At 41.9% G+C, this 21,938-nt stretch overlaps 1 protein-coding gene across 2 annotated transcripts in view; it reads left to right on the top strand.

Moving 5' to 3' along the window:
- Positions 1–21,938, top strand: part of LOC126186242 (cation-independent mannose-6-phosphate receptor) — a 628,020-nt gene that overhangs the window by 70,289 nt on the left and 535,793 nt on the right. For both annotated transcript variants that reach the window (XM_049928195.1, XM_049928194.1), the window contains exon 5: positions 5,898–6,040. In XM_049928195.1, coding sequence (XP_049784152.1) covers positions 5,898–6,040 — 143 coding nt within the window. The remainder of the gene's footprint in view (positions 1–5,897; positions 6,041–21,938) is intronic.

The raw sequence follows: 21,938 nt of genomic DNA on the forward strand, positions 1-21,938 counted from the left end.
CCTCGACTTGCGCCATAGGGTGGTGGGGTTTCGGGTTCCGCTGGATAGGTCAGGAGTCCACTACACGCAACAAGCGGCTACACGGGTAGCAGGGGTTGTGTGGCGTGGACTGGGCTGTTTTTTAGGTTAGATGGCCTCGGGCAAGTGCAGAAAGGGCAACAGCCTCAACGGGTGCGGGACAAAGTCAGGACATGCGGGGACCAAGCAGCAATCGGTATTGTAATTGTAAACTGTCGAAGCTGCGTTGGTAAAGTACCGGAACTTCAAGCGCTGATAGAAAGCACTGAAGCTGAAATCGTTATAGGTACAGAAAGCTGGCTGAAGCCAGAGATAAATTCTGCCGAAATTTTTACAAAGGCACAGACGGTGTTTAGAAAGGATAGATTGCATGCAACCGGTGGTGGAGTGTTCGTCGCTGTTAGTAGTAGTTTATCCTGTAGTGAAGTAGAAGTGGATAGTTCCTGTGAATTATTATGGGTGGAGGTTACACTCAACAACCGAGCTAGGTTAATAATTGGCTCCTTTTACCGACCCCCTGACTCAGCAGCATTAGTGGCAGAACAACTGAGAGAAAATTTGGAATACATTTCACATAAATTTTCTCAGCATGTTATGGTCTTAGGTGGAGATTTCAATTTACCAGATATAGACTGGGACACTCAGATGTTTAGGACGGGTGGTAGGGACAGAGCATCGAGTGACATTATACTGAGTGCACTATCCGAAAATTACCTCGAGCAATTAAACAGAGAACCGACTCGTGGAGATAACATCTTGGACCTACTGATAACAAACAGACCCGAACTTTTCGACTCTGTAAGTGCAGAACAGGGAATCAGTGATCATAAGGCCGTTGCAGCATCCCTGAATATGGAAGTTAATAGGAATATAAAAAAAGGGAGGAAGGTTTATCTGTTTAGCAAGAGTAATAGAAGGCAGATTTCAGACTACCTAACAGATCAAAACGAAAATTTCTGTTCCGAAACTGACAATGTTGAGTGTTTATGGAAAAAGTTCAAGGCAATCGTAAAATGCGTTTTAGACAGGTACGTGCCGAGTAAAACTGTGAGGGACGGGAAAAACCCACCGTGGTACAACAACAAAGTTAGGAAACTACTGCGAAAGCAAAGAGAGCTTCACTCCAAGTTTAAACGCAGCCAAAACCTCTCAGACAAACAGAAGCTAAACGATGTCAAAGTTAGCGTAAGGAGGGCTATGCGTGAAGCGTTCAGTGAATTCGAAAGTAAAATACTAGGTACCGACTTGACAGAAAATCCTAGAAAGTTCTGGTCTTACGTTAAATCAGTAAGTGGCTCGAAACATCATGTCCAGACACTCCGGGATGATGATGGCATTGAAACAGAGGATGACAAGCGTAAAGCTGAAATACTAAACACCTTTTTCCAAAGCTGTTTCACAGAGGAAGACCGCACTGCAGTTCCTTCTCTAAATCCTCGCACCAACGAAAAAATGGCTGACATCGAAATAAGTGTCCAAGGAATAGAAAAGCAACTGGAATCACTCAACAGAGGAAAGTCCACTGGACCTGACGGGATACCAATTCGATTCTACACAGAGTACGCGAAAGAACTTGCCCCCCTTCTATCAGCCGTGTACCGCAAGTCTCTAGAGGAACAGAAGGTTCCAAATGATTGGAAAAGAGCACAGGTAGTCCCAGTCTTCAAGAAGGGTCGTCGAGCAGATGCGCAAAACTATAGACCTATATCTCTGACGTCGATCTGTTGTAGAATTTTAGAACATGTGTTTTGCTCGAGTATCATGTCGTTTTTGGAAACTCAGAATCTACTATGTAGGAATCAACATGGATTCCGGAAACAGCGATCGTGTGAAACCCAACTCGCTTTATTTGTTCATGAGACCCAGAAAATATTAGATACAGGCTCCCAGGTAGATGCTATTTTTCTTGACTTCCGGAAGGCGTTCGATACAGTTCCGCACTGTCGCCTGATAAACAAAATGAGAGCCTACGGAATATCAGACCAGCTGTGTGGCTGGATTGAAGAGTTTTTAGCAAACAGAACACAGCATGTTGTTATCAACGGAGAGACGTCTACAGACATTAAAGTAACCTCTGGCGTGCCACAGGGGATTGTTATGGGACCATTGCTTTTCACAATATATATAAATGACCTAGTAGATAGTGTCAGAAGTACCATGTGGCTTTTCGCGGATGATGCTTTAGTATACAGAGAAGTTGCAGCATTAGAAAATTGTAGCGAAATGCAGGAAGATCTGCAGCGGATAGGCACTTGGTGCAGGGAGTGGCAACTGACCCTTAACATAGACAAATGTAATGTATTGCGAATACATAGAAAGAAGGATCCTTTATTGTATGATTATATGATAGCGGAACAAACACTGGTAGCAGTTACTTCTGTAAAATATCTGGGAGTATGCGTGCGGAACGATTTGAAGTGGAATGATCATATAAAATTAATTGTTGGTAAGGCGGGTACCAGGTTGAGATTCATTCGGAGAGTCCTTAGAAAATGTAGTCCATCAACAAAGGAGGTGGCTTACAAAACACTCGTTCGACCTATACTTGAGTATTGCTCATCAGTGTGGGATCCATACCAGATCGGGTTGACGGAGGAGATAGAGAAGATCCAAAGGAGAGCGGCGCGTTTCGTCACAGGGTTATTTGGTAACCGTGATAGCGTTACGGAGATGTTTAACAAACTCAAGTGGCAGACTCTGCAAGAGAGGCACTCTGCATTGCGGTGTAGCTTGCTCGCCAGGTTTCGAGAGGGTGCGTTTCTGGATGAGGTATCGAATATATTGCTTCCCCCTACTTATACCTCCCGAGGAGATCACGAATGTAAAATTAGAGAGATTAGAGCGTGCACAGAGGCTTTCAGACAGTCGTTTTTCCCGCGAACCATACGCGACTGGAACAGGAAAGGGAGATAATGACAGTGGCACGTAAAGTGCCCTCCGCCACACACCGTTGGGTGGCTTGCGGAGTATAAATGTAGATGTAGATGTAGATGTAGATGTCGAACAGTTGGTTTACATGGATGGTCAGGGAATTACTTAATTCATTCGTTAAATCTAATTGCAAACTCTCCACTATATCATTTTTTCACTTATAGTAGTACTTAGTTCCTTTCTTATAGCAGCTGAATCCGCCTCCTGTTCATCTAATATATCATTTAACTAGGCATTTACTGAATCTAACTTAAGACATAGCTCTTGTCTTAAAGTAGCTGAATTTACACTCTATGCATCTAATTTTTCACTTAAAGTTGCAATTTGAGCTTTGCAGCTGCACTTTGATCATCTAATCTAGCATTTAGTTGAGTCTAATTTAAAACTTAGTGCTTTAATTGAATTTGCTACCTCAGTTCAGTTTGACATTTCTTGTGTCACTGTCATGGCCATGGCTAGTTCTGATGTTTCCCCAATTTCTTAAGTATTATCCATATTTTTCTTACTTTTAGATCGAGTTATCATAAAAAAAAACTATACTAACAGTCTATTATTGAACAGTGTCCTTAACTTCACATTCAATGAATTGTCTTTCACTCACCCGGCGTAGAGGTTTAGGCTGTGTCGGTGAGCAGGTGTGGAATCAGCGCTTGTGAACAGCACAGGCGCTGGCAGCATCAAGGTTGGTTTCAGTGTCGGTATCGATGAACGGATTTGTAGTCAGCACCGGTGAGCAGCAGCTGGTGTCGTTGGCAGGTGTGTGTGAGAGCTGCTTACTCTCCACACTGGATCTTCGTTGTTGAATAGATCTCGTCGTCTTAGTCTAAACTGTCGAGATTTTCCTTGCATCTTTTCTTGTATGGTATTTATTTTCACCCCTTTTTACCATTTATGCAGAATCTAACTCATAATATCTTTTTATCTTGATTTCATTTGAAAGTTCCTTTTTCTTTGAGTCCTGTCATAACTTCTTCTCTGATGAAATAATGCTGGTTAGAGGAACCAAAAAATTACTATCTCTCTCACTTGAAATAACTTAGTACTCTCATACTTTCAGTTCAGCTCAGGTGTATTTTCCTTTCCACAAGTTTCATATAGGCATACAAACTCTTGCAAGTCAACTACACCGATACCCATTACATACAATTAAATATAATCACAATTGCCTGGTTTTAACAACCAAATAATTTATAGACATCCCACGCGTCTTGCTTCTTTCAGAGCTAAGACATGAAGTAAGTTAAAAGTCTATAGTCAAAAGTTCATTTTTCTTTTTCTTCTAACAATCACATTCACTAGCACAGCAAAGAATAGCAATTAATTACTCCATGTCCTCTCACACAGCGTCTGTGCATTGACGTTCTTCATAAAATGTGTGTAAAATATGTCACTCTGGCAAATGTTGGTATTATTCGTGGCCCTGATGTCTCAATAAAATGTTAAAGAGCAGATTTGCTCTGCTACCATTTAGGTTGTCGAACTGTCAGATGTGTGGCCATCTCCTGCCCATAAAGGAGTCTGATATAAATTTTAAAATTCTCCCAGCAAACTAAATGTTCAGTAAGATTTCGGGCTTGCACCCAGTCATTCTTCAATACATACCACAATATTTGAACTGGACGCCTGCCAGTCATCCCCAAGTGAGCCATTGAAGACTGACAAAGACTTCCTCCATTTCATGGAGAGGCCTCACGTGTCCAAAGTTTTGATAAGCTACATGGTAAGAGAGCAAAACTTTTTTTACGTTCTTTAGCCATTTTAGTGAGATATGTCAGGACTATGGAAGAGTACCAAAATTGGCCAAGGTGATGCATTTTATTAAGACTACCGTAGCGCAGAAGATTGCAGAGAAGATCTGGTATACAAGACACAGGCTGGATGCCACTTCAGAAGAATTGCACCAGTTACATCTAAAGATCTCAACACATCTTTCTCCTGTACCAAGAGACTGGGCTGATGGAGTGACTGTGGCCACATTAGATTGGATCCATAAGGATGCAAGTTTTTGACAGATGTCTAAATTTGATCATCTGTTGCCACAGCAGTCGTCGCCAATGAGGTAACTGCACAATGTTCCGTTGTCAATTTCATGGATGAAAATTTAGATGATTTGATGCTGTCTGTATTAAACAAGAGACTTGAAGATTTTGCACTTACACCTAGAGCACTGCCTTGAATAACTGTAGAATACCTTCCTTTGGATGCTCATTTGTATTTATAAGCATCGAGTTGTCATCACAAATTGCAAACTAAGATCATGTGTAAAACACTTGCACACAAAGCTCAAACACGTTTCAGATGCAGATAGCTTGCCTAAAGAGCTTCCCCACCTGAAGACATGTTCAGGGATAATGGATATTCTAGCCGGCAGATTAACAAGGCACTGTCAGTTAAAACCAAGAATCAGGGAATGGGTAAAGAGGAGAATATGCCACAAAAGCTTTAGCTTTTCTTCCTTTTGTGGGTGATATTTCATTTAAGATAGCAAGAATCCTCGATAAATATCAGGTGAAAGTTGTTTTCCGCCCTTCATCTTAAATTGCCCATTATCTGGCTTCAGTGAAGGATGATTTGCTACTGTGAAACGACAGAATTTACAAAATACCTGGTCAGTATAGTATACCTTACTTACGTGAGACCACATGCACCGTGGAAGAGTGTTGTACTCTCCTTTTTCAGGGAAGCAACTCCGCCTGTGGGAGACATTGTATTTCCACTGGACATTCAATAGAAAATGCTATGGTGAGGTATTTGGAACGACAACTGGCTGCAAATCCAAAATTAGTTCGTTCATTCAGTTCAATGGGAAAATATTAAAATTCAAAATGACACTGTCAGCTTGAGAACTGTCATATTCAAAATAATGTTGGTAAATAAAGGGTAAATTCTGCTCCTAAGAACATTAAAAAGAGTTTTATAATTAATATCTGTGGCTTGCTGTGTTACAGGTGGAATACTAACTCGAGTGGAATTCGTTTGCAACGTTAGTGTTCCATTTGGAGAACCAACATTCAGATCAGAAGTGGGAAATACATATACATTTGAATTTCAGTCTTCACATGCTTGTCCTAAGGGAACTGTGGACTGTGTTGTAAGTATTGAAATGTTACGGATTGGTACAGAATAAGTGAAACTCAGTTTTTCCGTTAACATTATTTTATGGTGCTATTAGCTGAGCACAGCTGCTGGTTACTCACATAATTAAAGAAAAACTGTGTCCAGTGGCCTTTTTTTTCACATTTATGTATTTTGAGCTTTTACTCATCTCCATGTGGCATACTGTAATAACATAGTTATTATTCTTTTATCAACTGCATTTTGAATGCTGCCTTTGATGCTACAGCTGTTGTGTGTGGGAACAACCTTTGTTACCAGATACTGTTATTAGAATCTGGTTGAAACATGTTACATTGAAGATGTGAGTGGAGCTTAAATGCAATACTGACTTTTGTTATCATCATCGTCATCATCATCATAAGCAGCACCAGCACCATTGTCATAATCTTTTACACTTTCTATCACCTGGCTGAATCTGTTAGATCATAAACCTATCAGTCTTTTTCTGTCCTCCCTCTGAGTTTCGTTCTCCACTTCGTCTCAGTCTTCTCCTCTCCTCATCACACATTCCTTCACTCCAGTGATCTATCTTTCTCTCTGTTGTCCTCTGGGTCTTCTTCTTCTTCTTCTTCTGTTGTCATTTCATGGGCCTATCTCGGTTTTCTGCAAATTCCCATTCTTTTAACATGTCCATACCATGTTAATCTTGTCTTTCCTATGATGTCTTGCATGAGCTTGTCTTTAATGCTTTCTCACACTGTCTGATTCCTTACTCAACTCATTCTATTTAGTCCTATTCTACTTTTCTGAAATTTTGTCTTGCATGCCTGTATTCTGCTCACCTGCCTTATCTTCATTACAAACTTTTTTTATGTGTATGGGTACTGAGGCATAATACACTTTGCATAATGTTTGCTTACTTTTTGGTGATACTTCCTTGCTCCAGACTGTGGTTCTTATGCTCTAAAGGAAAACATTAGATTGCCTTCACCTTTCATTAATCTCCTTCTCATTCCTCCTGCTTGTTTCTGTTTTGTACCCCATGTACTTGTAACTTTCCACTTCCCGTCGTACTGCCCTCTAGTACACCTGTTGCCACCATCCTCTTATTCCTAATTGTCACCATCATTTCACACTATTCTTGGTGTCTCTCATGAACTTGCTTTACTGTAAAAATTAGACCCCCTGTTTTACTTACAGGTCCAAACCCATATTGCTCCTCTTCCAGCCCTCCTCATGCTATCTTCTGTACTCTCTTTTTCAGAATATTCTGAAATACAATGGCAGCATGACACATCAAAAAAATCCTCTATAATTTTGACTAGTTTGCTGCAATCCGTTTCAAAAATTGGCTCTATAAATTCCTTATTTCAAATTTTCAGGTGTCCTCCTTTCTTGAAATACCTTATGTCCTCCTGCTGCTCCTTTTCTTCTACCATATTTCCACTGGGATTTAGTAACTTTCCAAAATACTCCCGCCACATCTCCTTGATTTTCTGTACATTCTCAGCTTCTTTTCCTACTTAATTGATCATCCTGACGTTTTCCATCACGCCTAGCATTAACCTTTCCATAGAGGACTTCCTTACTCCCTTCACTGTCCCCCCCAGGGGGTCCACAACTCTTTTGTGTATACATGCGTGGCGAGCACGGGGCCCAGACCTATTGCAGCCTTCCTTCTTTCCAGGGCTGCATTTCCTTCCCCTTCCCCTCTTTTCCACTCCTTGCTCCTTCCCCCTTGCACTCCCCTCTCCCTCTCTTGGTGTCCTATCTTATGTTGGCCCTTGCTATCCTCCTGGTTATGTTGGTTTTGCAATTTAGCTTTGTTGCGTAATCACCTCCTCCTTTTGGCACTCCCTGGTCCCCCTCTGGGGTTTGACCTCCATTGGGTTCGTTGCTGATCAAAACTGCTTCAGCTGCCCAGTCTGGGGCCCTTCATGCCCGTACCCATCTTGCCACAATTCCTGTGTCCATTACCCCCCCACCAGTCTCTAAATATGGTTCAAGGTGTGATTTTTCACAGGGACCTCATCCTTCAAACTGATGAGAAACTTCGGGACAGTCTCGGATGGCGGGGTGTTCACTTTGTTCGGCGTGTTCAGAAGGGTCCTAAGGACAATCACATTGATACTGGTGCCTTTATCCTGGCCTTTGAAGGGGATACCCTCCCTGAGAAAGTAAAGATTATGGTTTATTGATGTGATGTGAAGCCGTACATCCCACCTCCTATAAGGTGTTTTAAGTGCTTGCGTTTTGGACTCGTCTTCCCGCTGTTCGCAGGCCCCTCTCTTTGGTGACTGTGGATGTCCACTCCATGAGGGGAGTCCCTGTGTTCTCCCTCCTGTGTGTGTTAATTATCATGGCAATCATTCTCCACGTTCACCAGATTGCCCAGTATATAAGAAGGAAAAGAAGATACAGGAGTATAAGTCCCTTGATTGTTTAACGTACACAGAGGCTCATAAGAAGTATACACGTCTTCACCCTGCATCCATGTCGTCTAGTTGTGCTTTAGTTACATCTTCACCCCTTCCTCCCCCTTCCTTACCCCAATCCCGGACCCCTCTCCTCCCCGCCTCCTCTGCGGCTCCCACACCTTCTCCTCTGGGCACTGCTCCCCCTCCCCAGCCAGAGAAGTGTCCCACTCCTTCGGTGTCTGCCGGTCAAGGGCGCCCCTCCCGGGATACCCCTTCCCGGCGCCTTCCAGGCCAGAGGTCTGCTGCCACGCGACGACCGTGAGAACCGCGTCTGTCAGCTCCCAGGTCGCCCGATCTCTTTCTGTTCCCGATCATGCTGCAGCTGGCTCCTTTATGCCACACAGCCCTCCTTGATCTCAACCAAAAAAGAAGAAGAAACATAAGTCCCGGACAAAGAGCCTCTTGTGTCACCAGAGGTCCCATCCCCAGCTTCACCACCAGATCCAACCTGTCGTTCATGGATGTCGCCCCCTCCTTGTCGGTGACGGGTGGTGACCCGGCGGTATGACTGGCTTTAGCCTGTTCAACCCCCATTTAAATCATCGTACTGTGGTTATCCAATGGAATTGTAATGGATACTACAGTCACCTTCAGGAATTGAAATCCCTTATTTCGTCGTACTCTGCAGCTTTTGTGATTCTACAGGAATCTCATTTTACTGATGATCACTTACCGACCCTCTGCGGGTTCCGTGTTTTCTGTCGAAGTTGGCTCGGACCCCTGTGGGCTTCTGGTGGCGTTTGTATGTTGGTCCGTACAGACATGGCTAGCACGTGGATTCCTCTTCAAACTACATTGGAAGCGGTTGCTGTTAGTGTCAATCTGGACTCTGAGGTCATGGTTTGCAATCTTTATCTCCCTCCTGACAGGACTCTTACACCTGCTGCCTTAACTACCCTTCTTCAGCAACTTCCTCCTTCCTTCCTCCTCCTCGGGGATTTTAAAGCTCATCATCCCTTGTGGGACAGTGCATTTCCATCTAGACGAAGTCTTCTCTTAGATCAGTTTATTACAGACCATGACTTGTGCCTTCTTAATGATGGCTCCCCTACTCGTTTCACTGCCGGTCATGGTACCTTTTCTGCCATTGATCTTTCTCTTTCTTCTCCCTCTCTCCTCCTGTCATTACACTGGCCGCCACACAACGACCTTTGTGATAGTAACCATTTCCCGTTGATTCTCTCTCTCCCTTCCCGCTCCCCAATGGACAGGTTACCTCTTTGGTCTTTCCAACATGCCGATTGGCCTCTATACACTGCACAGATCGTGTTTTCGCCCTCTTTGTCGGGTTGTATTGATGACATCCTACGTGACGTGTCTGACGCGATTGTTCGCGCTGCTAGCTTCGTTGTACTGTGCTCATCTGGACCATTTTGTCGCCAGCAAGTCCCGTGGTGGAGTACGGCCATTGTCATTGCCATCTGTGATCGCCGTCGAGCTTTGCAACACCTTAAGAGGCATCCATCCGTTGCCAGCCTTATTACCTTTAAGCACCTTCGCGCTAAAGCTCGTTATTTGATCAAACAGAGAAAGTGGATGTGTTGGGAACGATTTGTTTCTTCCCTCGGTTCTACTGTCCCTATGTCACGGGTATGGGCTACACTTCGCTCTCTCCAAGGTTGCCATCAGCAGTCCACCCTCCCAGCCCTTCACCACCCAGATGGCCTTTGTACGGACCCGTTGATTCTTGCAGAACATTTTGCGACCCATTTTGCAATGGCATCAGCATCAGCCTCCTATCCAGCTGCTTTCCTTCACCGGAAACAGTGGGCCGAAGCTTCCACCTTATGTTTTACCCCTTGTCAGTCAGAATCTTACAACGAACCTTTTACTGAATGGGAATTTCTTTCCGCACTTTCTTTTTCTCATGATATGGCCCCTGGCCCAGACTCCATTCATAACCAACTGCTTCAACATCTCAGTGCTCCACAACGGCAACATCTTCTCCGGGTGTTTAACCGTATCTGGCTCCAGGGTGACTTCCCTTCTCAGTGGAAGGATAGCATCGTGGTTCCTGTCCTTAAGCCTGGTAAGAACCCCCATTTGTTGACAGCTATCAGCCAATTAGTCTGACCTATGTTGTTTGTAAGTTACTTGAACGGATGGTAGCCCTTCGGCTCAATTGCGTCCTCAAATCTCGGGATCTATTGTCCCCTTACCAGTGTGGCTTCCGAGAGGGACGGTCTCCGATCGATCATTTACTTCGCTTGGAATTCGCAGTTCGGCAAGCTTTTTCCCAGCGCCGCCATTTGGTTGCAGTATTTTTTGACCTACGCAAGGCCTGTGACACAGCCTGGCGCCATCACTTCTTACTTACCCTTCATCAGTGGGGTCTTCGGGGCCCACTCTCGATTTTTATCCACCAGTTCCTGTTCCGTCGGTCATTCAGGGTTCGGGTTGGTACTGTTTTTAGTTCTTTACAGACCCAGGAGACGGGCATCCTACAGGGTTCTGTCTTGAGTGTACTTCTTTTCCTCATTGCTATCGATGGACTTGTGGCCTCTGTCGGTCCTTTGGTCGCCCCTGCCCTGTATGTGGATGCTTTCTGCATTTGGGTTAGTTCCTCTTCGATGGCCTCTGCAGAGTGGCAGCTCCAGGGAGCTATACGGCATGCCTCTGCATGGACCCTCTCACATGGGTTTCAATTCTCTCCTTTAAAATCGCGGGTGGTCCACTTCTGTCACTGTACTACGATCCACCCTGATCCAGAGCCCTATCTTGATGCACAACAATTGCCTGTGATCCCACAGTTTCATTTCCTGGGTCTTCTTTTCGACAACAAGCTCACTTGGCTGCCCCATATCAGACTTCTGAAGGTAGGATGTTTCCGTAAACTCAATGTCCTTCACTTCCTTGCCCACTCCTCTTGGGGTGCGGACCGCTCCCTCCTTCTCAGTCTTTATCATGCCCAAGTTCTGTCTCGCTTGGACTATGGTTGTCAAGTTTATGGTTCGGCTGCTCCTTCCACACTGCACGTACTGGATCCAGTCCACCATTGTGGTATCCGTTTGGCCACTGGTGCCTTTCCTACTAGCCCTGTTGATAGTCTCCTGGTTGAAGCTGAGATCCCCCCCCCCCCCCCCTTTCTGTTCGGCGGTCCCAGCTTCTGGTGTCTTATGCACTCGCTGTCTGTTCCTCTCCCATTCATCCTTTCTATTCTATCCTGTTCCAAGACCTAGGATTTTATGGGAGTATCGGGATGCTGTTGTTTTTTACACTGATGTCTCTAAATCTGCTGATCATGTGGGGTATGCCTTCAAGTCCTCCGTGGAAACGGAAAATCATCTGCTGCCCCCTAAATGTGGGGTGTTTACTGCGGAATTTATGGCAATTTCCCAGGCCCTTACTTTTATTAAACAGTCCCAACACAACCGCGTTTTGTTATGTATGGACTCAATGAGTGGCCTTCTGGCTGGCTGTTGACCGGTGTTTTTCGCGCCATCCCTTGGTCTCTGCCATCCATGACCATCTCGCTGATATTCACCGTGCTGCTTGTTCTGTTGACTGCCTTTGGGTCCCTGGCCATGTGGGTATCCTGGGTAATGAGCTCGCTGATCATTTGGCTGGGGGAGCAGTCACTTACCCCCCGTTTTCTGTAACCCCTCCTGCAGCGGATTTACAGCTTCACATCAAATCCCACTTCGCACAATCATGGGCCAACTCTTGGGAGGCTACTTCCCTGTCTAATAAACTTTGTGCGATTAAGGTGACACCAGGCCTGTGGCGTTCTCCCTTTCGCTTCTCCCAAAAGGGCTCGACCACACTGTGTCGTCTCCGCATTGGCCACACCAGGCTGACCCATGGTTTTCTTTTGCGTGATGAGCCAACCCCGCTTTGTGGTTGTGGAGCCTTCCAGTCAGTAGCCCACATTTTGGTTGAATGCCCCCTTCTTTTGGCTCTGCGTGCTAAGTACAGCCTCCCTCGCACTTTACTTTTGATGTTGGCTGACGATTTCCGGATCGTCTCCCTGGTTCTCGGTTTCTTCCGGGAAAGTGGGTTTTATTCTCAGTTTTAAGATTTTTAATCTCTGGTGTTGGGGCAGGGCAGTGAGTGTTGGGGTATCTCCCACTGTAAGCTGTGTTTGGAGTTTCCCGACTCCCCTCCCTGACCGAGATCCTCTTTTCTTCCCCTTTTACTCTGTTTTTTTTTTTTAAAGGATTGGTTAGTCTCCTTTTCCCATACGTACTTCTACATTCTAGCGGTTGCACCTTGTAAGTCGCAGGTGGTCTTGCCTATGCTGCTTCAGCATAGCGTTGGGTTCGCTCTCTTGCTGACTTACCTCATTTTGTTTTTACCAGTGACAACATGACTGCCCTTTTACATTTTTTAGCCTTTTCCTTTTAATTGTTCTGACTTTTCTGAGATGTCACTATCAGAATGGACTACATTTGAAACAAGGGACTGATGACCTTGCTGTTTGGTCCCTTAAACCCCAACCAGCCAACCAACCTTCACCGTCCACTTGCATAATTTTTGTCCACTCTTCTTCCACGGTGTTTCTTTTCACATTTTTGTATCACCTTTTCTTCTGCCCACTTTTTCTGCTGCTTCCACCATTGTTGTTTTTAACCTTCCCATTCCTCCTCTGATGACTGCATTTCATAACTTGGTATGTTGCTCTTTATTGTTCTCTGAAATTCTACTTTGCATTTTGTTCTTTCAACTTCCATGTTCATATCCTTCTTCCCTGTCTTTCTGCCTCCTTTTCCTCTTTAATCCTTCTGTCACAACAAAAAGGTGGTGATTGCTATGTAGGACTTCAGAAGGTAGTATGTTGATGTCTGTGACTGTTCTCTTTTCATCCTAGTGACATAATATGTCGTGTGCCACAGATTTACTTGGAAAAATAATGGTTGTACCATATTATTTTGTGGATGTTTATTGAAAAGTTATGTAAATGTACTGGACTGTCAGGTAGGATACGCTTGATGTTGATGTCTTCAGGCCAAAAATTGGTTTAACTTAGCTCTCCCTGCTATTCAGTCCTGCGCAGTCCTCTTCATCTGTGAAAAGCTACCGGAACTTACATACTTCTGAATCGCACTTTCTGTCAATCTAATTTTTCAGACATTTGTATTCCCATTTGCTTGCTTCATCTACTGTACTTTCATATTTTCTCCTTTCATTAATTAAATTCAATAATATCTGTGTTACCCAGTTGTCTTTTTATCTGCTTCATTGTTTGCTGCCTTCACTACTTAATCTCTCAAAGCTACCTATTTGTCATGTACTGTATGCCTTTCCCCTGAAATCTGAGTGAAACTCATTTAGGTTAATGTTTTAAAATATTCATGCATATGCTACAAGTGCATTATATAGGTGATAGTATCAAAAATGGAATAATGAATATAGAGAAAAAAATTAACTTTAGTAAGGTGTAATAAGAGCAAATGGGTGGTTCCAGCTTACTCTTGTTTCATTATACCCCCTGCCCCTGTCCCTCCAATTGAGTTATACAGACAGATATTGATAAATCACTTTTAACTCGAGTGCCATAGCAGGAATCACTGTTGCTCATTGATGAGAAGCTGAAAGAGGAATTTGATGATTTGTTCAAGCGTATGCTCCACTTTGGTTTACTTTTTATTCAATAACCAATACTTTGAGCAGACTGACGGAGTCATGGTTTACTTTTTATTCAATAACCAATACTTTGAGCAGACTGACGGAGTCACAATGAGTAGTTTTTCGCCAGCCATTGTGGCCAGTCATGTTATGGAAGTTTTGAGGAGAAAGCACTCCAGTCTGCGGAGTTCATATCGGCAGGTGGCTCCCGCGAAGAGGGTCCTCTGGTGGCCGAGGGCTCTACACAGTGTGATTGACAGCATCTGTGCATGCGTTGAAGCTGTTGGTTCATCATCCAACAGGTGATGTAGCTGTCCCTCCCACTACCTATAAGCATGTCTGCACTATTGGTCACTGAATTTGGTGCATTCATGCCTGCATATTTCCTTTTCAGACTGGCATAAATAGGAGGCTTCAGTCACAGCTTCAGCAATGCGTTTGCACATCTGAAAAAGTCAATTGTGCTGACGTAATATTGTAGAAATTCCATGACGATATTTGATGTCTAGCGTGAGGGCCATATTTACAGTGCTAATTTATGTAATCTGACATTTAGAATTTCACAAATACATGTGCTAATGGGACTTAACACCAGTCATCTTCATTACATAAGAAATGAACACGTGTTGTATGACTTATTAGACAAATACGTTTGCACATACTGAAAATTTCTACAGCAAATACATTTTTTTAACAGTGTCTTTACATTGTTTGTGGAAATTTTGTATTTTATGTTTTACGTAAAACACCTCACACTTTGTTGCGAGTTGTGCCCACTCCTTTAGAAGGTCCAAGCTGTGGATCCATTTTCCAGACACTTTTCTCAAGGTCAGTGGTTCTTCACATGCAATAGATTTGACCACCTGTCAGAGTCAAGTGGAGAGGAGACTCTTGTAGCTGTGGATGTAGAGAACATGCAGCAGTCCTCAGCAATTAGGAGGCCTAGGTCAGTTGCAAAGTCTAACAGAAAGAAGAAGGTTTTGTTGCTAGGTAGTTCATACGGTAGAAGTGTGGGCCAGCAGTTGTTGGAACTGTTGGGGAGTGGGTACCAGATCACTAGCATTGTGAAGCCTAGTACAGTGTTGGCTCAGGTGACTGACAGCTTAGGGAAGTTACGTAGGAATTTTACGAAGGAGGAGCAGGTAGTGATAGTGGGTGGAGCAGAGGACAGTCTTGATAGGGACGGGGAATATGGTGTAGGTAGTGACCTGGTAAAGATAGCTACTCAAACTGGTGGCACTAGTGTGCATTTCGTACAACTGTTTCAGCGTGATGGACAGGTTCATCTTAATGTGGCTGTTAGGCGCATTAACATGGGTCTGGAGAGGGTCACATGTCAGTGGTGCCAGTTGGGTCTGTCAGTAGATCGGGTTTCACTAGGCATGGCCTGCACCTCAATATGGTTTGGGAAGGGGAGGCTGGCAAAGCCTATAGGTGACAGTGTAGTGGGTGGTGGTCGGATCACTCATGGAAAAATTCCTGTAGTAGCTGGTGTTAGAGCTACACTTTTTTTAGGTTGAAATCAGCTGATAGGTATACCTGCTTAAAGGAATTAAGGGCTGGCCTTTAGAGGACATCATGTTTCCACGTAGAGAAGGAATTAGCATATTTAATCAAAATATAAGAGGTGTTAGATATAAAGTTAGTGAGTTGCTTTTAGATGTTGACTCTGAAACTAGTGGTATGTCAGAGCACCGCTTAAATAATTTGACAATTCAGAGGCTTCCTTTACCAGGATACAGATTATCTAGCTGTTTTTCACGGAGCCTTTTTTGCAGGGTGGGGAGTGGCCATGTATGTAAAAAACAGTATTCCATTTGAGTCCACAGATGTATCACGGCACTGCACTGAACAGATATTTGAATGTTGTGCTGGGGCAGTTGTATTTAGTGAAACCAAACTTCTAATTGTTGTTGTTTATAGGTCCCCTAACTCCAACTTCAGAGCATTTCGCACAAGCTAGATAGGGTTCTTGATTCACTTTATAGGAAATACCAAAAATTAGTTATATGTGGTGACGTATAATTTTGTATATGAATGTGCAAGAAAAAGGAAGTTGGTAGATCTCCTAAATTCATATTATCTGATGCATACTGTGTTTTTTTCCAACTAGGGTGCAGGGGAACAGTAGTACAGCAATAGACCATGCTTTTATTCATAGATGCATAATGTGTTTTTTCCAAGTAGGGTGCAGGGGAACAGTAGTACAGCAATAGACAATATTTTTAAGCATTCTTCATTGCTAGATGGACCTTTCAGACCACGATGCACAAATTTTAACATTAAAAGGCTTTTGTACTCAAACAAATGCCATATATAATTACAACTACATAGGAAAGTTAATTCAACAACAATAGAGAGTTTTTTAACCTTGTCAAGGAACAAGAGTGGCAGCATGTTTATAGTGCCGATAACATAGATGATAAATATAATGCTTTCCTTAACACATTTCTCATTCTTTTTGAGAGTTGCTTTACATTAGAACATTCTAAACAGGGTACTAGTAGTAATAAGCAGCCTGGGTGGCTGACTAGTGGGATAAGGATATCGTGTAGAATGAAGTGGAAATTATATAAAAATGTTAGAAGTAGTCACAATCAAGCCACAGTAGCCCATTACAAACAGCACTGTAAGGTGCTTAAAAATGTTATTAGGAAGGCAAAGACTATGTGGTATACAAATCGAATAGCTAATTTACAGAATGAAATTAAAACCATATGGACAGTTATGAAGGAAATGTCTGGTCAGCTGCACAAGGTCGATGATATAAAGTCAGTTTTTAGTAAAAATATTTCTGTTACTGATAAATCAGATATATGTACAGTATTTAAAAATCTTTTTCTGAGCATTGCTGGTGAATTAAGTAAAAATTTAGTTTCTACAGGGTATCATACAACTCTCTTGGCAAATGCCTTTTCGAGACTGGTGTCTGAAATACTTCTCTGTGATACAGACAAGGGGGAGATTGAGTCAATAATTAAATCACTCAAGACTAAGGATTCTCATGGATATGATGGAGTGCCTAGTAGAATAATAAAGTACTGTACTGCATATGTAAGTCCTGTATTCAGCCATATTTGTAATTTTTCCTTTAGGAATGGCCAGTTTCCTGAACGATTAAACTACTCGGTAGTAAAGCCACTTTATAAAAGGGAAGAAAGGGATAATGTAGACAATTTTAGACCTATTTCTATGGCATCAGTTTTTGCTAAAGTTATTGAAAGGACTGTGTACGTAAGGATAATTGATCATTTTATAACACACGATTTTCTGTCAGTTGTACAGTTTGGCTTTAGAAGTTGTTTAACAACTGAACATGCTATATACTCTTTTCTCTGTGAGGTACTGGATGGGTTAAACAAAAGGTTTCAAATGCTAGGCATATTTTTTGATTTAACTAAGGCCTCTGATTGTGTTGATCACAAAATATTGCTCATGACTATTATGGAATACAGGGATCAGCTCACAATTGGTTCACCTCTTACTTTAGCAACGGACAGCAAAAGGTCATTATTCACAATGTTGAGAATGGCTGTGATATGGGGTCTTAGTGGGGTGTGGTCAAGTGATGGATGCCCCAGGGATCAGTGTTGGGGCCACTCCTATTCTACATTTATGCAAATGACATGCCCTCTAGTCTTACAGGTAACTAAAATATTTCTGTTTGCTGATGACACTGGCTTGTAGGAAATAAACTAAAGCTAAATCACAGTATGACTCAATTTTTACTGTTTCTAACACACAATTCAACAAAACCAGACATTTTAATTTCATAGAACGGGCATATGATTAGTGAAAGTGAATAGTTCAAATTTCTAGGTGTTCAGGTAGATAGTAAACTGTTGTGGAAATCCCACGTTTAGGATCTTGTTCAAAGACCTAATGCTGCCATTTTTACTATTTGAACGGTATCTCAAGTTAGTGTTTGACACGAAAATTACTCTACTTTGCTTATTTCATTTGCTTATGTCATGTGGTATTATAGTTTTGGGTAACTCAACCCGTTCTGAAAGAATATTTTCGGCTCAGAAACGGGCGGTTCGGGTAATAAGTGGTGTAAGTCTATGAACCTCTTGTCGACCCCTGTTCATGAGTCTGGCTATTCTGACATTGGAACCTGCATTTGGATCAGACTTTCTTAGCTCTTATTCAGGAAGGTGTGCAGTATACTGCTGCATCCATTTTCAGTAAGCTACCACTTGAATTCAAAAATCTTAACAGTAATCCGCATGCATTCAAATCTAAACTGAAGAGTTTCCTCATGTGTCACTCCTTCTATTCTGTCGAGGAGCTCCTTGAAAAATTAAGCTGATTCTTGTTGTATTGTTGATTGTGCTTACATAAACTTATGGATTGACATTTTTCGGGTTCATAAACATTTTATTTTTATCTGTTATCACTTTTATGTTGTAATATCGTGTACTGACACATTCTATGACCTTGAAGATTTGCTACTCAATTTGGTCCTATGGAACTTGACGTGTAAATAAATAAATAAATTTCAGCATTCAGATATATGAAAAATACATAACGCATCCTGTCTTTGTAAAACAGTACATCTTAATACTAAACCTTAAGTAAAGTTTCTCATTTCTTATTTTTATGAAGTATAATTTCCAGTCACATACAACATTTTTTTTGCAAAACCTTTCATAAATTCATTTAAAGGGGATGGAAGCTGTTTTTAAGCCTATAATTCTTTTGAAGTATAGATCAAAATTACTGGAATTCTCAAAATTCATTCAATCTATCTGAGGTCATGACTATTTTTGTTTATTTTTGTTAGAGTACCACTCATTGCCTTCATTTATTGTAACCAGATGATCAGTACATCCTGCTATAGTGCATTATTACTGAATACCATTAGTATCAAAGACCTAATTAACACTTAAATATAATGGAAAACGAAGTATGCAGCAGTATATAATTAATGGTGTGGTCAAAACATTAAGATTTCACTAAACTTTTCTCTGAAGTGGCATAAATTACATATACATAGGGCTACTATAAATGATTCATTTGCTTTCAAAGCTCTATATTTTACAAAGTGTCACCTGTACAAACATTACTTAGGTATGAATAGAACTCTAAACTCACCATGTTTGCATTTTGAACTGTACAAACGAAATATGAGTTCCCCTCTGGTCACACTACACATGTCCAGGTGGTAGTACAGTTCGTTCCATACGTTATGTAGTCCTGTCAGTGGTTATCACAGAAGCATTGATGCATTTTGTGAACTGTTCCAGTGTTCTTGTTAGTGGGGGTACTGAAGCTCAGTGCTTGCTGTACTATCAAAGGGAAAAGGCACAAGGTGTTAGGTCAGATGACCTGGGCGGGCAAGGGATCAGAGGCACATCATCTTCACCACTATAACCAATCCAGCCATGCAGAAGTTCACCATTTAGGTAGTGAGGGACATCGATGCTCGAATGAGGGGTCCCCGTTCTGTTGTAATATAATATTTTCATTATCAGCAATCAGTCAGCTGTGGAAATAACCACAGGTGCAGCATATCAAACAAGAGATAGTTGTCCCAGTCTTCTCACAGAAGAAAAACAATCCATATGACTTCATCTGTGTCATTGCACAGAAGACGTTAATTTTTGGCTAATGTTGTTCATGCATTACAATTTTGTGAGAATTTTCAGTGCCCCACACTCTCACAAAGTGGCGATTGTCTTTTCTAGATAAATGGAAGGTTTTTCATCCGTGAACATCAGCTTGGATGCAATATATTCGTCCTTGAGTGCTGCTGCATTGTGATGCAAAATGGAAGCCACCAGCCATAATCTTCCAGTTTTAATTGTCGAACGAGCTGCAGATGGTGCAGTTTGAAATTTAACCTTATCCGCAATATCTTCCGTATACTTTGCTGCAGTATTTCAGGTCATGGCTTGCATGGACTGTTGTCATGAGCATGAATGCAGAAGTTGTAACACGAAACCTGCCACAGTAGGACATATCCAAGTTTGTAAGTGTTGGAACAAATAGATTGGTCGTTAATGTACACATGTTTCTTCCAGACATAGTTGAAGACATTACATCATTCTTCCTATGGTGCAGTTCTAGTGCTTTCTAAGCTTTTCTGTTCTCTATTGAGTGTCCATTCCCCTCGAGGTACAATGAGTCACATGTCTTAAAAGTATCTGACTTTGTCCTCCAAATGATAGGTTTGGAAAGTGTTTAAGAAATATCCTTCTTTATTGCATTTCATTAACTTTGGTCTCCAGGAATTTCACTGTAAATGCTTTGTATAAGCAACTAATATTAAGATCAGAGTCGAGGTATTCTTTAGAAGACTTTAATGAGTCTACACCTTTGTTATCAAGGTATGACAGTTGACTCATCTTCAGTTTATTGATTAATGTGGCAATCCTCCTCTTTGAAACACAAAATACATCCATAAATGTTTTATAGCAGGGTCTGGAATGACCTCATTCTCCATCAGGAACCACATTCACTACACTACATTGATGACGTCTGTTCTCCGGTTCAACATACTTGTCACTGCGCTGCCTGGAATGTGGTAGTATTTTCATTAAATCCATTCAAAATTAGCCTTGCTTAGTTTCATTTTGCATATAAAAGTCATGAAATAAATTTGTTCTTAATTCATTTGACAAGGACTTCTATGATAGGCTACATTTGCAGTTCAACTGAAATGGGAAAGATTACCTACTTTAATTTCAATACATTGAAAAACAGTTTCGTATTAAACTAGGTACATTTCCATTCCATGTGTTTCGCTACATTAAATACTTAAATGCATATGTTCTACACTGTTCCCCTGTCACATTGAGTCCAACATAGTTCCAAAAAGAATGGAACCACACAGTGTATAAATTGGATACCTCCCTATTTTTTACATGTTTTGCTGGAATTGTTTTCCCAGAACTTGTAGTATATTCTGCCCCTTTAACTTGTGCATTGTGCCGTCAAACTTTCACAGGTAAGCAATGTTTTGAGACATTACTAGCATCCTTTTGTTTCTCCATAGCAGAAATGTGCCCACAACACAACATGACAACAATATTGCAACTATTAAGTACTGATGTAAAACTGGTGTAATGTAATTCACTGCTGACTATCGAGCACGTTTAGAATGACGAAGGCTGTGGAGCTAACATGTACACCATCTGTTGGTAACTGTTAACAACTTCTTACTTCAGTCAGACGATGAAGCGCTTCTAGTATAATATACTCGCGTGCATATAGCTTCTTTAGAGCAGATAAAATCAATTTTGAAAAAAGTGGCACTTAGCATGTTTAGAATGTTGGATCTTCATTTATCAGTGCGTATTATCTTTAATTTTGTTTTTCTATCCACATTATTTGAACTGTCCTATTCACAATCTGTGCACGTTTTTTATCATTTTAAATATTTCTTATTGTTCACTGCGACTGTCATTCCTAGTTAATACTTCCCATTCACTTTTAATCTTAATTTCACTGTCTACCAGTTTGCTCCTCTTACATGTGTGAGTTTGTCTCAATCGTAACAAAATGACGAGATGTCATCACATGGTAGGCACCATAAGGAACGGTGCCTTGTTGCATTGTCCATTGTCAAAGTGTTGTAGAATATCTGCAAATTAGTTTACATGAATTTAAAATAAATAAATAAATAAATCTTATGGGACTTAACTGCTAAGGTCATCTGTCTCTAGGCTTACACCTCAATTATCCTAAGGACAAACACACATACCCATGCCTGAGAGAGGACTCGAACCTCCGCCAGGACCAGCCACACAGTCCATGACTGCAGCACCTTAGACCGCTCGGCTAATCCCGCACGGCTATTTACACGCAGTTTTTTCGAAATTTTCCCAAATTTCTCCACCCTTTAACGTGTTTTGGCGGCAACACAACCACCTAACCTTTGTGGAC

Source organism: Schistocerca cancellata, chromosome 1 (genome assembly GCF_023864275.1).
Source record: "Schistocerca cancellata isolate TAMUIC-IGC-003103 chromosome 1, iqSchCanc2.1, whole genome shotgun sequence".
In the NCBI taxonomy this organism is placed as follows: domain Eukaryota; kingdom Metazoa; phylum Arthropoda; class Insecta; order Orthoptera; family Acrididae; genus Schistocerca; species Schistocerca cancellata.